General features: G+C 41.3%; 1 protein-coding gene across 2 annotated transcripts in view; it reads left to right on the top strand.

Moving 5' to 3' along the window:
• igf1ra (insulin-like growth factor 1a receptor) overlaps positions 1-17,504 on the top strand; it is a 72,836-nt gene that overhangs the window by 1,653 nt on the left and 53,679 nt on the right. For both annotated transcript variants that reach the window (XM_068722750.1, XM_068722751.1), the window contains exon 2: positions 7,938-8,501. In XM_068722750.1, coding sequence (XP_068578851.1) covers positions 7,938-8,501 — 564 coding nt within the window. The remainder of the gene's footprint in view (positions 1-7,937; positions 8,502-17,504) is intronic.

Genomic DNA, 17,504 nt, shown 5'->3' with positions numbered 1-17,504 from the left:
AAAACAACAACAACATGCAAACAAAATGTTAAAGGCTTACTTTAGCCGACTATGTTCATAAACAGTCGCCATGATTAAACATAGCTTATTGTCGGAAGTAATGATGTTGTCCAAACCCCCTTCTGAGTGAACTACATAGGCAACTACTCTGTGTGAAGCTATGTGTGTAGCGTTAATTAATGCAAGCCGTAACATACAGCAGCTCCTCAGTGCAGGCGCGTTTCCTACCCAGTCATCAACATCATGTTTTCACTCTGTTAAAACACGAGAGATGAAAAATGGCTTTTTGTGAAAGAAAAAAAACAACTCTACAATTTACAATACAGAGACACTTATTGAAAAACAACACAGAGTAGGTACATACTTTTTTATTTTCAAATTTTAAAGGTTTTATTTTCTCTGTTAGATTTCTTTATGTGCACTTGCACTGATTATTTCTCATGGAATCCCTTAAAATGTAGGAGCTTTTCGAAGTACTTTCTGTTTAGTCATGTTAAATGTCCTAAACTTTTACCCATTTCGATGCCCTTGCTGTGATTTCAATGTTTTTTTTATGGTTTAAAATTTAGAATGTGCTCATCAATGCTTCAGTGAGCATATTGTACATTTCTCATCTAATTTAAAGCAATCTTAAGTAATGTTATCGAATATAGCAGCTGGAATCAAGGGTGCTTTTTTTTTTGCCAATGCTATAATAGGACGACTGGGAATTAAGATTCATTGCTCAGCATATAAAGGCCTATACAGCCGTTTAAAAAAAAGTTCTCTAAGTGCTTGATGATGATGTAAACTATTAGGCTTTTCAGTTTAATCTCTCTAAATATCATGTTGAACAAAGATAATGCCAAACTAATCTGTCTTTAAAAACGTCTTAGCCCAAAACTAACTGTAATTTTAGAACTGATTTAGCCAATTTTGGTATAACGTCTGTCAATAATAAAGAACATGTTTAGACTACTTCCACTTTAAAACCTCTTCAAAGTCAAATTCCTTTTGAAGTAAGAGAAGTTGATTGTGTTTATTTAAATTTACAGTCATTGGACTGCTGCTCAGTAAACATCAAGACCCCTCCAGTTGCACACAGAGATTGTGTGTATGCGTAACTTGGGTGGCATAATTTGTTTTTGTGTGTGTGTTTAGGGTATTGCGTCACTTCCGTACTAATTTGCCTGTTTCCTGAGAGGACATGTGGGATGGTGGCGACAACTTGACATGGGAAGGAGACATGTAGACTGACCTCTATTAGCATTGAAATAGAAGAAAAAACAGTTTTTGTCCTATTGACCAGTGGTCTGACCACAGCCATGTGGGGGTGCATTTCTGTGCACCCTCCTGAGTTAGTGAGACACCCATGAACGCAGCAGGGGGCTGGGAGACAAGTGGTTTCTCTCAGATCTTGATACTTTGTGGTGTATAATACATCAGGCTTTTCAGAACAAAGCATTTAGAGACAAAGACTGTGGTGAATATCAAGACAGGGATGGGTCTTACCAGTTTATTGCTCGGGGATGATGTTTACTTCACTGGAATGCAGAGAGTCAGAATATATCTATCATCACTTAGTGGAAAAACACAAATATCCAAGAGCTCCATTAGGGGTTGAAAACCTTTTTTTTTTTCTCTCTTATTCGTTTTGATAATCTGTCCACACCAATAATATGTAATTAAGATCCCTTTTAACTCTCACCACAGTAAACTTTCCATGCCATGGCTTCCAAGTGTATGCAGCAAACAAGTCTCTAAAAGGGAGAGAGCGTGAGGTAGATAGAGACTCGATGTTTGGAAATGTGCAAAAATACACTTGCAAGAGAAACAGACTTGGTTTTGTTGATTGGAAGAGTAGAGAGTTTGTGAACTGTTTTATTGGCTTTTGCTGTTCATACGGAGCGGTCTCCTGTACAGACTGATGCGCTTAACTTCATCACTTGGCACCACTACTATTAGGGTTATAAATAGATATGTCACCAACAACATTGGCGCAGGGGTTGTGTGAGTACAGGCACCCTCTGTCCCGTTCCATGAGGGCACACCAGTGTTCTTGTTTAGTTATTTATGAAGGGACATGTTGCTCCGGAAAACTTGAATGGCGGCATAAATAATCAAACGTCAGCAAGCATTGTGCTTGACAGGCATCCCTCCCACCGCTCAGTTTGGGGTATGGCATGTTGCAGTACTCTCCTTGTTGTGATCTGGCAAGTGGTTCAGACATAAATATATATATTTTTTTATATATATATATATATATATATATATATATATATTTATATATATTTTTAATTAAACAAATTGCACACAAATTTCAAAAACTGACAATTAGAAACAGTGCAATATGCATACATTCAAACTGACGTGCCAGAGGGGCAAGTGGCTCAGATATGACTGCTGTAACTCTACTCCAAGTTGCCCCACTCCATCTTGTGACCGGGGCTACACGGTTACATGTACTCCCCCCACCCCTCCACCATGCCTTCCCTTCCCCTATTCCTGGCTTGGCTGGATGCAGGAATGCCTTGTATCCCCCCTCTGCCTAGTGTAGTGAGTGTTCACAGCCCTATGGTGTGTGTAGTAGCTTGTTTGTGTGCATGCATGTGAGTTTATTGTGCAGCTCTCTGTGTGTACTGCAGCAGGACTCAGCGTGATAGCCTGAGTCAGTGGCGTTCCCCTGTGTAAGGATGTGAAAGTGTGTCACTGGGCTAGTTTGTGAGAGTGCAGTCAAATGCTGTCCTGCAGCTCCTCCAGGCTGCCAGCTGAGGTTTACAATGCTTAATTAAACACTTTATTTCAAGTGGCCTGCTTTGGATTTGCTCAAACGCAGTCTCCGGCCAACCGCACATACATCATCATAGGCTGCCGATTTATTGGCCCATGGAGCATTGTACAATTTATGAGATGATTGCAAATGTTAGCTCTTCCAATGGATGGCACTTGGTGTATCAGTTGAAAGCTGTTCATCAAGCACTGAATGTGGATCTATCCTGAGTGGAGAATTCATCAGCCAAAAATTAATCTCAGAGGTGTTTTCAGAATCTCAGCGAGAAACCTCTTCATTGTTTCATGTTGTCGTTGTTTCAATCATTAGGTCATCACTTGGTTATTTGTGTTTAATGAAGAATAAAGGAAGACTGTAAACGCTGAAGTGCAAGTTGTATTTGTATATGCATGTGATTTTCAGCACATGTGCGTAAAATATAGCATTAAACTGTCATAAAGGGCTATAGCTTCAGATTAAATCTATTAATTAGGAGAACGCCTGAAATGATGCTTTATTATTCACTTTACTTTGTTTTCTTTGATGGATTTCATTCTTATACACCAGAGAGGCCATGTAGTGAACCTGGCAGAAACTTGTGTTTCTATTCACAAACAGCTGCATCACAAGCAGTGGTATGAAAAATAATTTTGGGGTGACTCCAAGAAAGGATTTCATGCTACAACCTACCCAAGAAAGTGATACATTTATCACCACTTAAATTTAAATACTGATAAAGTTCCTCAATTTCCCTTCTCTTATTTTGTAAGTTTCCTGCAGCGTCCTTATATCCTTGCAGACATTAACCCTAAATAAAAATCACTGCAAACCATATTACACTGTAATCGAGCAGTAAATTAAATGTGGTAGTTTATAATGATCACGTTTTACTGTTCATGTACAGTATAGAGTATGTTGCCTCCTGCCCTCTACCCTTATTTTGGGGGGGGGGGGGGGGGGGGGTCTTTGCGTGACATTTGTTGTGATGGAGAGTGTAATGTTACTATTTGGGGTTTTGGCGAAATCTGAGCCACAGTGTTTGAAGTAAGGTCCACTGAGGGGAAGTGGCCCACCAGACCGCTGGTCAGATGACTTCCAGTGCGCTGTGGATTAGGGCCAGTTGATGTGACAGGTGTGAGGGGATATGACCGCACAGTGACCAGCTCACTGCAACAACTACAACTGGATTTTAGTGGGACATTTTTGTGCCGGTTCTTATGGTTCAGTGAGTTAAATCTTTATATTATTTGTTCATGCCACATATGCATCTATGTGCACCTCTCATAAGTAGAAGAAGATGCTTTGTGATTGCCTACGGACTAGATCTAAATGTTAAATTGAAAAATAAAATCTAATAAAAAGGAAAACAATGTACATTTGACACTTTTATTATGCATATAATAACAAAAAAATTCTCACAACTAGTACTGACTTTGATATATTGTTTAAGAAGGATAATGTCAAATACAATATAAGACATTTTAACATTTTCTTTCATACAAGATGCATTTTTTTTAAACATTTCCTAAACCAGACATTTAAAATTTTTGGGTGCGTTTGCAGCCATGTGGGGTCACACAACATGCAGACAGTGTGCCATTTTCAAAACTGATAAAGCTGTATTTGTTTGATATGGTTTTAACTGGATTTTTGTTTTTAAATATAGCATATTATAAATATCTCTGTGGAGCTCTCTCAATGCTACAGAATACAACTATACTCAAATTCTAAAATATAAAATTTAATAGTGATTTTACTAATTTCTCCAGTAGATATTTGCAGGCCCCAGTGTGATACTTTATTGTTTTTCAACATAATCAAAAAATAATATAGTTACTCGCATAATACCTCTTCAACTCTTCAGAGGAATCTTCCTGATCACCTTCATGGAGTTTACAGCTGGATGTCTGAAAAAGGACAAAATGATGTGTTTTCCCACAATGCTAAGTGAGTCTCTGGCCTTTTCATAAACATTATGACATGTGGTATGAAAGTCATTTTTGTGCCAGCCAAAACTATGATTTAGTTTATTTACATATAAGGGGTTTACTGAATCTGAATCACAGTTTATGTGAAGTTAAGATAAACAGTGACCATTAGCTTTGGCTTGATTTGACTGACTTAGGGTCGTGTGTGTGCGCGCATGTGCAGGTGTGCATGTGTGATGACATTTCCCTGGAGGGCCAGGGCAAGGTTTATCAATCATAAACATGAGCCGGTGGATCGCATTACGCTGTGGAGATATGTGTGTTTACTCAGCAGTGTGAAGAGCAACGAGAGACAGGAGGGAGAGACAGACACATGTATGTCGGCATATCCCTCTTTGTGGACACTCCTGCAAACATTTTCACATCACTTCTTGGTTATTATTATATGTCAGCGCTTTCATTTTTTCCCCCCACCACTTCTTCCTGTTAATGTAGCAATACATAAAGGGTTTGGTATCCACATTTGATTCATGCATTGTTGTCTTCACGACAAATGGATTGACTGGAAAGAATCAGAGAAGCCTGGAGGCTTAGGCTACATCCACACGAATAACTTTCCGTTTAAAACCGGGTTTTTTTTTGTTTTGAGGCAACATCCTACTCAATCCTTTTCCAAGGAAATGATTGGCATTCCTGGTACTTAACATGTCTAATGAGTAGAACAAGGGAATCACAAAGAGGAGGTGTTTCTTTCATTCTGTTTTCCTTTGCTCTATTCTTCTCTCTTTCTATTCAGCAGTTTTTAGTATAAATCAATTAGAGGTAGTGGTAAAAGACACAGGAATATTTGACACCCAGAAATACATTTAATGCATTTAGCAGTTTCTGTTGGTTGTGTTTTTACACCAGTAGGATGGCCTCAGATAGAAACGCATGGCAGAAACCTTATCTCTCTTTCGTCACAGTGTCTTTTCGCTCCCCCCTCCCATTCTCTGGCCAGACGCCCCCTGATTTTATTAATGCCCTCATCAGGAAGTGGGGCCTAGAGTCTCTCTTTACTAACAAACAAATTAGTCTTTGTATTGGAGTGGCTCCACCCCTCCTCCCTCTCTCTCCGGCTGCTGGAGAAGCTGGGAGAAAATTCTCAATGAAACAAAGAAGACATGCAGTTCGATGGCTCACAAGTGGAGCCCAGGGGCATTGGTGTTGATTGGAGAAAGTAAATACTATTTTCTTGTGGAGTAATTGTTTCCGTTCTAAATTTGGAGAAGTGAAAGACCCTGACAGGACCAAATATAGCCCACTCACGCACATAAACAATGCAGCTTCTATTTTTGGCAGAATAGTCTGAACAAAGAACTTCAAACATTGCCTTTTTTGTTTCTGCTAATGGGAAGTTAATTTACTCACAGGGACATTTTGAGAGCACTTATACATCATATGGTTGAATATATGCCGAGGAGAGGTCACTTACGCCATTTTTTAAATCTCTACAACCATTTTAGAAAGACATCTGGTGGCACAGTATTTATTTTAGGACTAGAAACAGTTCAGCTCTTTGCGTTATCCCTAGTGATTTGACAAGGATCAAAGACTCCCATTGAAAACATGCCTGTTTGTCTCTTGGACAGGCCGCCGTGACAGTGTCTCTCACTGCGATGGCGTTCTAAGCCTCTGTAAGAACATAACAGGTTTAACCAAGGAGCTCATATGTCAAGGCATTTCCTGTGCTGACTGTTGAATCTTCTTTTAGACAGTTCAAAATATTATGCAACCTGTTAGCTTTAGGTTTTAAAGAAAAACTTTTCAGCTCAGTGGCATTTGAGCAGTGAGTCCCAAACAGGAGTAGACTTGAACCCCAGGAGGTACAGTTGCTTGGAGGTATGTGGAAAGAATGCATAGCTAATTGAAAATATATCTGCACATATCGAGTCAGCTGTAACACCTGAACACTATGTGTTGCAATTGAGAGTGCAAAACTAGTTAACAAGCAAGTGAGGTGGCTCGTGACTGGCTCAGGCGGACGTGTGGGCGGGACCTCGATACCGCCGCTCCCCAGCTGGCCGTTAATGAGGTCAGAAACTCAAAATGGCGGAAGTGTAGACGCGTCGTCTACTTTACAGTCAACTAGGGTTAAAACAGGTAGCTGTATAATGGCTAAATAGTTAAAATAGTTAGCTAAAAGTAAAGGTTTATTAGTTAAAATAGTTAACGTTAGCTAAAAGTAGTGGTTAAACCAGTCAGCGTTAGCTAAAAGTAAATAGCTCCCGTTAACTCAAAATATTGGGTTAATGGTCAAAGCAGTTAGTGAAAAAGAATTGGTAAAGTTGTTGGTTAGCTAAAAATAATGTATAAATGATTGAAACTTCTAATGTTCCCACTCCTAGAGGTACGAATGCATACAGCATAAAAGCAATTCATAAAACGTATTCGCAACCTGACAGTGGTGTCGATGACACGGCACTAGATCTCGCTTCCTTAGACAAGGCTATGAAGATATATCAGACAGAAAAGGTAATGGAGCCACTGCATTAAAGCACAATAACATGAGAATATCATCTACCATTAATTCCCAGGTGTAGTAATTGATATGCACGATTAGAGGGAGAGTTGATTGTCATCAATAATAAATGGTGTCTTTATTGTTAGTGTGTGTGTGTGTGTGTGTGTGTGTGTGTGTGTGTGTGTGTGTGTGGTATTTGAGAGCGCTCCAGGCACTGGTTTCAAGTGTTGTTTTCCGAGGACAGAGGAATGGCTTATTCAAACGCTGGGGTTATCTGAGGTGACAGACACAACATTTTACAGGAAAAGGTTTGCATTTGATATGATGGATACAGATACAGAGGGTGTATCAACGTGTTAACCTGTGACCCTCCACGTGAAACTAAATAACAAGTCACCTCTATATTAAAAATCTCTTTTACCTCAGCTGACTCGGATGACACATCTCTTTTGTATGGTAGGATAAACATGACTGAGAGAACTTCTTTTTTACAATGTAGCTTGAAATATGATTTCCTAGCACAGCACACACTTTTTCAGAGCTCTGTATTAGTTGTATGTATGACATGTTGCCAGCATAGTACCAGCCTCACCATCTTGACTAACAGGATTATATGCCTCAAGAAGATTATTATAATTAAAATATTTTGGCAAAAGTAATCTGCATGAAGCATTGCTGTATTTCCTACCAAACATTTCTATTGAATTCATTTCTGCTACAACAGAAAATACATGTCGTCTTTCTCTGTCTATTCCAGTCTGTGGTCCCAGTATCGACATCCGAAATGATATCACCGAGTTCAAGCGGCTGGAGAACTGTACGGTGGTGGAGGGCTACCTGCAGATCCTCCTCATCAACGACAAGACCAACAACATCCACCAGGAGGCCTTTCGCTCCCTTAGTTTCCCAAAGCTGACCGTCATCACCGACTACCTGCTGCTGTTTCGTGTCTCGGGCCTGGACAGCCTCAGCATGCTCTTCCCCAATCTGAGTGTCATACGTGGGCGCAATCTCTTCTACAACTACGCCCTGGTGATCTACGAGATGACCAGCCTGAAGGACATCGGCCTGTACAACCTAAGGAACATCACCCGGGGAGCCATGCGGATCGAAAAGAACCCTGAGCTCTGCTACCTGGACTCAGTGGACTGGTCTCTTATTATGGATGCTGAGTTCAACAACGTTATCAATGGGAATAAGAAGGCAGAGGAGTGTGACAATGTCTGCCCAGGCATCATGGAGGATAACCCTCTTTGTCAGAGGACATCATTCAATGACAACTACGATTACCGCTGTTGGACCTCCAGCCAGTGCCAGAAAGGTAACGTCAATTATATTCTGCTTTTGTTTTATACTTTATCCCAGCACATAATGTTGAGAAAGAACAAAGCAGCTTTAAATGTTATGTTTGCTGAACGCATTTTGATTTTGTACGGCGGTGTGCAACATTTTGTGATACAAGTACAGTAAATGTGGATGTGACTTTGATCAATGTAGGTGGTTTCCAGTCTTATAAACATTCTGAAATTGTGCATTTTTTCACTGGCGAACAAATCCCATGAATCTATGCAGTGTTTTTCCTTCATTTCCGTCAGGCTGCAGGATTGTCCACGGGCCAGTGCAAACATTTCCTCTCTGTTCATTATGGAGACCTTGTCTTTAGATCAGACTATTTGTGGAGTGAAGGATGGCTGCAATATAGAGCACCGGGTATTAGAAAGGCATACTCAGTTGAGGTTAACGTTGCTCTGCCAAGAAATTAGCTAGTCTACCTGTCTGGACCATGTCAGTTAAATATTTGCCTTAGGGACTTTTTGCAATTTATGAAAAGGGGTATATTGAAGAATTTGGGGGAGGGTCATCCTTGTATAACTTCGTCCCCGCGGTAGGGTCATGCATTTTTAAAAACAGTTCAGAGGAGGGTCATATCATCTATCTATATTCGCATGGCTCTCAAGGCGAGTGAAGCAGCTTGTAGCAACATTACATATCTTCACCGCTACTCTCTCAGATTACAGACTGAGAGACAGCTTGTGCATTTTGATTAGAAATTGGGACGTCCAGATCAGCTGTCTCATGTCTCTTTAAAACTACTGTAGCATGCAGTACAAGCCTTTTTTAAATGTACTCCTGCAGCCTGTTTGACACAGACAGACTAAGCTGAGCTGTTGATGAAATGTTCCTTCCTGACATCAAATCCAACTATTTTTTAAATATCATGTTTCTTTAGCTGTATCGCCTTTCATGCAGCTAGTATGAAGATATCAGGCTCCTAGTTGTTTCCTTAGGCCATCTATGCTTTATTTTTTAACATTTCTCCAAGGGTGAAGAGGGTTTGCAGAGGTTGTTTTGATCAGTGTCGAATTCCTTCACAGACTGCACTTAAGAATAACACACAATTCCCTATCTCACCAGGGGAAATGGTGATCACAAAAAATCAGAAAAGACTATTAACATATCTTTAAATCTTTTTACAAATACACAAAAGAATTAAAGCATATTAATGGTGCTTCAATTTCATTAGGTCTCATAAATATCACAAACAAGTGCCAATATGCTGATAACAAGATATAATAGGACACGTTATGGCCTTCCATCTTTCTACTGCTTTGCTTTGATAGATGTTTTTTATTTGAGGTTTGGATGGTGATGTTGGATCAATGCTGTGTCGTCAGGGTTGCGTACTATTTCCCTTTTCATTTCCTAATTTTCCATTAACACTTTGGTACTTGAGAGAGACTGGCCTCTTATATTTTCCTCTCTCTTGAGTCTGAATATCCATACTGTATTGTGGAGTAAAAAAAAAAGATTTACAGATAAATGTTTTTTTGGTGAAAAGGAATATATAAACCTATGACCTTTTGGCATAGAAAACTTGTTTCAGACTGCTGCTGCGGGCCATTCTCTATGTCCTCTCATCATCTGTTTGAAATAATGGTGGGAAAATGCTCCTGAAGCCCTTTTCAATTACAGACCTGTGTACAGCTCCCATGGTCAGTTGGGAGTCTTAAACACCACCCTCCTTCACCCCTGGGGACCCTCAGAACAAATAGTGGAAATCAAGCATTTTGTCCTTTCCCTGGTGATAACATCCCTTTCTATAGAGAAGCTATGGTGTTTATTGTTATGCCTCTGTTTATTCTTGTATCAACTGACCTGTCTGAGCTCCCTGCGTGTTGTTATCGATTCCTTGATCCATATACAGTTGGCTACGTGAATTTTAGAAATAGTTTTCTGTTTTATATAAATATCTTAAAAAAAACAATATTCTCCTACATTTTGCTTTATTTACTAAACGCTACATTGTGAATGACCTTCACCTCTTCCCACACTAGATACTATGTAGTGCTTTGCAGTCTGTTGTTCTCACATGCCGGACTTCAGAGGCAGAGCAGGAGTATTGTTTGAACCAGTTCACTTCTCTGTGAGGCCCAGGCCGAGGTCAGGGTAAATGCATTCATCTGGAGGGCCCTGAGGTCTCAAGGCTGCAGATAAAGGCTCCAGGGAGCAACACAGTGGGAAAAAAAGGAGGAGTTACTGATGCAATAATAGAACAGAATGAAGCTAGAGCAAGTCTATGAGGTCTGTAAATATTCCAGGCTTCATGCAAAGATAACATTTCACACCCTGTCTTTTTATGGCTTGATGTGTCTACCTCTCTCCTTCCTGCTTAAGATTCCTCTCTCCTCCCTCCACCCCTCTGCATAATTGTCTTGTTTTTCTCCAGTACAGATGTTCCTTCAAGGGCATTCAGTGGTTTTATAGTCAATATGGCCCGGTCTCCTCTTTAATTACGCTACATGAGGAGGGAGCGCTGTCTGCCTAGCACACTACTTTAGCCTCCGGGCCTTAAGTGTTTCACAGGGCAACAACAAAACTCCTCTTTCCACATGACGCCTTCCAGATATTTTTTGGGGGGTATTAGATGTATATATATGATGCTTGACAGAAAAAAAACAAACTGAAAGGTTAATTCCGTGCATGTGGCTGGATGGAAGTGAGTGGGAGTGACTGTGTAGGGATGTGCAGATTGGAGCGGAGGTTCTGGGTGCTTTTTAGTGGCAGGCAGCGATGCGAAGAGAGGCCCTGACTGAGAAGCCATGCGCAGGAGGAGGGTGCACTGAGGGGAAATGTCAGACAAATGTCAAGTATACAAACTCAACAGCAAGCTCTCACTAAAGCGCAGTGCTTGGCGGGTTGAAAAGTTGCCCGTCACTCCCCCTTTTTTTGTCCCTCCTCCCCCCCATGCTTCCTCCTAAATCCTCCCTATATTCCCTGCTGCTGCTTTCCCCACTTCGTACCATGTCTGTCTGTTTCTTCCTCACTAATGTTCTCCACTTTGCTTAGCCTCAGCCTTGATCTGAACTCCGTTTATCCTTGTCAGTTTTTCTGCTGGTGTTTCCTCTATTTTCACCTCACTCTTTTCTGCAGGGCTTATCAAGGGCTGTTAACAGCTCTGGCTGTCAGATATCTCTGCTCTGTTTACTTGTCAGGAGACACTCTCTCATCACTGCAGCGGTCACAGCCTACTGGCTTGTTTGGCCAAGCCGTGGATCCTTTGACATAGCACACTGGTTGCTTTGAGTTTTGGGGGATCCCGTGACTGAAAACTGGCCTGCTTCAAATAGCCCTCTCAGGTCTCCGTGTCTGTGTTTTCTGCAGACAGGCCTCCCTTCTTCCCCTAAACTCAAGCCAAAGCCAGATAGACAAGAGGCTTTAAAATTAGGCAGACGAGCAGGAAGCCATGCTGCTGTGTCCATGCCCAGTCTCAGGGCAGGTTAGTCTTCATAGCTCCACGAGGAGGCACACACTTTCACACACGGTAGTCCTCACATAGCTCACCTGTCTTTTTATGTTATAGAATACTAACTTACTGTAGGTTGTCTGATTTTAAGGACTATCACGTGCTGAATATTGTATTTTGATATCAATAGAAAATGTCATAAGATAAGTCTGACTGTGAATGTTTAATGAATCAAAGAATTCCAAATACTGAAACTGCCTTTGCTTTTTGATAAAGTAAAATTGGGGTGGAATTGGTGCAGTGTTTGAATTTTAGCGTCTGAGCTATAGTGATGTAAGGTGAAATTTGACGTAAGGAGACCTGCTGTCCTGTTGTGCCACAGACAGTCTGTGCTCTGTGTATCCAGAAGAAACGCAGCAAAGCAAAAGCATTTTGGAGCCATGGCAGTTGGGAGCTCTCTACTGGCCCGTGAGACTTTTGCATTTGATAATATGTTTACTCCCTCCTTGCCAGAGACCCACTTGATATCTCTGGTCTGAGTGCTCTGACCTAAGGCCACTTCACAGTAGGATAAAACCGTGTGTTTTAGAGTATGTGTTTTTCTACTCTTTCTGCTCTTTTTTTTCTACAGTTTGTTATCTTTTGATAGAGTTGATAAGGCTGTCAATATACATACAAATCCAATAAAAGAAGCAAAACCAGGGGCCTGTTGTTCGAAACCTAGATAAGGGATTAAGCCGGGATATGTTGGTTATCCTGGCTGAATTTAGCCTGCAGTCGGTTGTTAGAAAGCTGGATAACTTTATCCTGGTCAAGTTACCATGGTGATTTATTCTCTGCAGCTAGCCTGCTCCAGACCAGGCTAAATGCCAAGCTTAGTTGATTCTGTTGTCTTATCTTTGGAGTCAGCGGCTGCGCTGATCAGAAATGAATGTGTTTTATACAGTCATTCCATGTTCTGATGAAGGCTACGCATTGGCCTCGTTTTTAAACAAACAACACGTAGGCTAAATTATTATTTTAAAAAAATAAATAAAACAAAACATGATCAAATTTAAAAAATAAATAAAGTTAGCCTATTACGATAGTTCTTTTTCATAATTGGGGCCTATTTGTGTGTTCGTCATTGTAAATAAACACCCTTCATATTGTTTGCCTGCTCAAATCTGATTTTATTGCAGTTATTACAGTAATTAGAAATGGCTGCACTTGCAAAGGTGCTTGCAATTAATTACACTACTCATTTAATCAGTCCGTCTCCAAACTTCAAGACAGCAGCGGTGCTTCATTTTATGAGAGGTGTGTCACCTTACGTCAGCATTCAGATCCGCTGTTCATTGGAGGAAAGTGTCCACACCTGTCGTCTCATCAGTGAATCTGTGATCAATCTCTGTGGTCTACTGAAGAAAGCCGTGGCCGTGCACTTACTCGAATTAGTTAGACCTGGCTTGACAAAGCCGCCCCTCCTCAGCCTGGCTCGGCGTTCGAACAACCAATCAAGCCAGGATGAACTTATGAGACTTTGTCCAACCTGGCTTTCCCACTTATCCTGGATGTCTTTATTCTACTTTCGAACAACAGGCCCCAGGTCACATATATACGGTCATTTACAAAAATAAGGCAATGCCATTTTCTTTTAAAGCTGTAGGTCTTAGCAAATGTTACTCTAGCAGGAGGAAATTGTGAATTTGTTGAGCAATATTTTCAGCTGCAGATTTGGTGCACTAACAAGTATTTAGAATGGCATATGTGTTACCGCCTCAAAAATACCTCTAGTGTCCATGTTCATCAAAATAAAGGAACTCAGTGCAGTGCGGTGTTGCTCATTAATGTGTGTTTGACACTATGCCTCTTAAGAATGAGCTATGGCAGGCTTTGACTACACAGACAATACCAGGATCAATTGTTGGTTTTACTCTTTACTTGAGATTTATTGATGATAAGAAAAATACACAATATCACAAGGCTTATCTTTTAAAACAGCAGAGTTACATCCATATAATTGTTAACAGCATTTTCATTTTATTCTATTTTCCCTGCTGGTTGTTTTCCTGGTTCTCTGTGCTAATTAATTCATTCTAAATGTTATTGACAAGAACATGATTTAATCAGAAAACAGAATGCAAATCTTCCTTTCGCCTCAGAGGCTTTTGTAAATTGATTTCTGGAGCTACCACATAGCTCATGCTTTTTGTTGTCGAGATTAGTTGCAGAAAGATCGTACTGAGTAGAAATTAGGCTCCATTTGTGCTGGCTAAGAGCTAGATTTATTGATACTTAAGGAATAAGGCATGTATGTTAAGTGTGGTGGAATGAGTCTGCCCCTTTAAGTATATAAGGTAGAAATTCCTGATGGCTTACTCATTGCAGTTGTGAGGGGATAGAGAGGGGGAAATACACTGCACAGGCTGTATGTGCAGACTACATGTGCAGGGCCATACAGAAACTATTTGTTGGCAATAAGACGGAGCTAAACTGATGGTGGGGATGATATTGATGTGGGTCTATGTTGTGTTTGATTGAGGTGACTGTGCACCAAGGCGGGCCGACTTCTTATGATCGTCTGTCAGTCGTTCTTTGTTTAACCAACATCCAACAGCAGACACACGGAAGCTTTTAAATATTTAATGGCTTTTCTGAAGCTTATCACAGTCCTGTGGTCATAGGGACAGGATGCAGGAAAGGGCTCAAATTCCAGTCTTGACAGTCCGGTGCTTTCCTGGGCCCACATTCGGCACCATGACTGAGTACATCTGATGTTTCCACCCAGCACGAGCCGCTCGCCTGCCCTCTGCTCCATTTTGTACAGAGCTTAGGCAGCGTGCCAGTGTTAGTGCCAGAGAGATGGCACTCATGTTGATCAGACTCATTCATTCCTGCCTTCCCACAACCACCACCCTAAAGATGGAATAATCACATCCATCATGTTGTCCACTCTTATGCTCGCATTTTCTTTCTGTTCACCGGGTCATCGGTGTGGTTCCCGGCGTCCTGGGAAAGGAGAAACTGGGCCTGTGCTTTTTAACTGCCTGACATTTCGACACTTTCTACGTTAGTGTAGACGCAGACCTTGTAGGTAACTGCAGGAGGTTGAATTCAACACGTGAGACACAGTCATCCTGTTCAGTTAACTCTGGTTTGTTTGAGCGCACGCCCTTGTCTCTGATATTTCCCCGAAGGACTGGGAACTATTGATTTAGTGTTACAACTCCATTGTGTCATTGAAATAAATACATTAGAGAAAGCAGACAAAGCTCCCTTCACGCCAGCCTTCGCACTCTTTGTGCTCTTAGACGCTTATGTCTTTATAAACAGTGGTCCAAGGGCAAGAGAAGCGACAACAGGCTGTAAATAGGGTTCTGTGTGTTTGTGTGGTAGAGAATGAGCGTGGACACAACAGCGTCTATTGTTATTCCTTAACTGCTGCTCCTTCAGCTGCGGTATAACGTACCTCAATGGAGAAATGTCTGACATCTTATCTATTCATTAATTATTGACTGCCAGTATATTGCCTACACATGTTGATAGTGAAGTGGAAAGTAACACCAACTTTGCTAGTAAATCTAAAATGAGCAAATACTATTTATAGTAGCAAAGATTACTGTTGTTATAATAGCAAACAGGCTGTAATGCTAATGCTTTGCTAGCTATATCAGCAAATTATATTAGCAAGAATACATATTTTTTAAATATATTGGTGCTTATTCATTTTCTTGCAGGGATTTCTCAGTACAGTATCTCATATCTGTACAGTAAATATGAAGTTACTATAACAGAACAGCAGCATGGAGGCCAGTGAAATGTTACTTATTTGTTTTAAGTATCTGTTACCTTTTCAGTCTCTCTTTAAACTTGGGGCAGACTAATTTGGAACAATTTTCGAGCGCAGCTTAGACAGAATATGTGGCTAAGATGACAAAGAAAGGGGCTGAAGTTAGCGTGTCCACCCGAGTGTCATGTTTCTATCACTGCCGAGCGGAGCTGGAGCCGATAAATACCCATGACTACTGTAGAGTTACTTGTCCTAGGAATGAATGCTGATTGTAACCTTTCCCGCTAAAGACAAAAGCCAGATGTTAGTGGGTGTCTGTGGGTCTTTTCTCAAGTGGGAAAGGGGCTTAATTCAGTTTTTCTTTTCATCTATCGAAGATCTATTAATTACAACTATTAGCTTTCAATTCTAATGTGAACAGAAAATACTAAAAGAATGCATTTGTGATTGCTTCTTTGTGTGTGTGTTTTCTGTCTCGGTACATTCCATCTACATCCCTGCAACCTCTGTCCTCCGTCTCTTTTCCTGGCCTTTGCCACATTTTCTCCCATCTAGGTCACATTCATAAATTTAATTCTTGGGAAGTGTTACCAGCCGGTGTTATTATATTCACCCAAAACAGAGACCGTCTTCACTCAGTACCTAGAACCTTAGCCTCGTAAAGCAAGGGGAAAAACTCTGTTTGGTTACAAATAGTTTTTCTGCTCGATTGGTTTTATTGGTTGCCTTTGGACTTTTGAGAGGCCTGGAACATGAGTGGCAAGTGTGATTGGTCAGAATGGAATTCTTTTGCTTCTCGCTTGAATTTGTTTTGACTTCCTCCCAAATGCAAAATTGTTACATATTAAATTTGCCTCACTGCTTGAGTAGAGTGTGGTGAAATTCATGAAAAGCCACAGACACGTGTCGACTGCTGTTGCTAACTTTTAATGTCAACAGCAGTGTCTTTCTCTGCATAGTTTCAATTTGATTTTTGCAAGTTAGCAAAGTTCATTCATGATGACATGGTAATACAGTGTGTTATTGTCCATGTATGAACAGCAGGGCTTATTGTCCATTGATGGCCGGCGCCGTGAGTTTATCCGACTCCTGTCCATTGTGGCTTACAAAGGACTCCTCTCAAAGCACTGACAGATTGGCCTCTTTTCCTAGGTTTCCTCTTAATAGACTTGATTGACTAAAATAGGACCCATGTGTCATACTGCTAGCCTCCAAAGACACTGACTGACACACCTGCACACAGGCACTCATGCACACACACATACACTCCATCTTCTCACGTGCCACCACCCTTTGTTTACAAATTTTCCTCAACTTGTGCCAAGGCTGTGTGTACCCGCTGTGACTGTGCCTGCTGTGTTTGTCTGTGTGTCTGTGTGAATGTATGTGCCAGCCCAGTGTGTAGTGCGTCTCCAGCCTGCTTGATGCCTATTTGAGCCACCCAGTGCCTCTGGTGATAGGCTGCCTGCTGCCTTCTGGCTGTACAGCTCGGAAGCTGTGACTCATCCTTTGCTCTCACCACTCATTCATAAATTTGCGTGAATAGTATAACTTCCTCTCACAGAGCCGGGGGGCCCCTTCATTTGTGCTCTAAATGGCAGGAAGGATGAGGTCTATCTCCGCCTTTTAGTGACGCCTCTCAGGGAGGTGAGAGAGACGAGTGCCCATGCCCGCTGTCTGTGCCTGCCCTTGGCGCCTGATCCGTGCCTCTGTCTGCCTGCCTGCATGGCCCCGGCTCTATCCCCCCATATAGTGCAGGCCAGATCAGCCATTTACTCACTACTGGGCTGGCTTGGCATTGCTTCCTG

Source organism: Cebidichthys violaceus, unplaced genomic scaffold (assembly GCF_023349555.1).
Source record: "Cebidichthys violaceus isolate CVI_PGR_0920_01 unplaced genomic scaffold, fCebVio1.0.p SCAF_3, whole genome shotgun sequence".
Taxonomy (NCBI): domain Eukaryota; kingdom Metazoa; phylum Chordata; class Actinopteri; order Perciformes; family Stichaeidae; genus Cebidichthys; species Cebidichthys violaceus.
The sequence above is the reverse complement of the archived record's forward strand: the minus strand, read 5'-3'. Positions and strand labels throughout refer to the sequence as shown.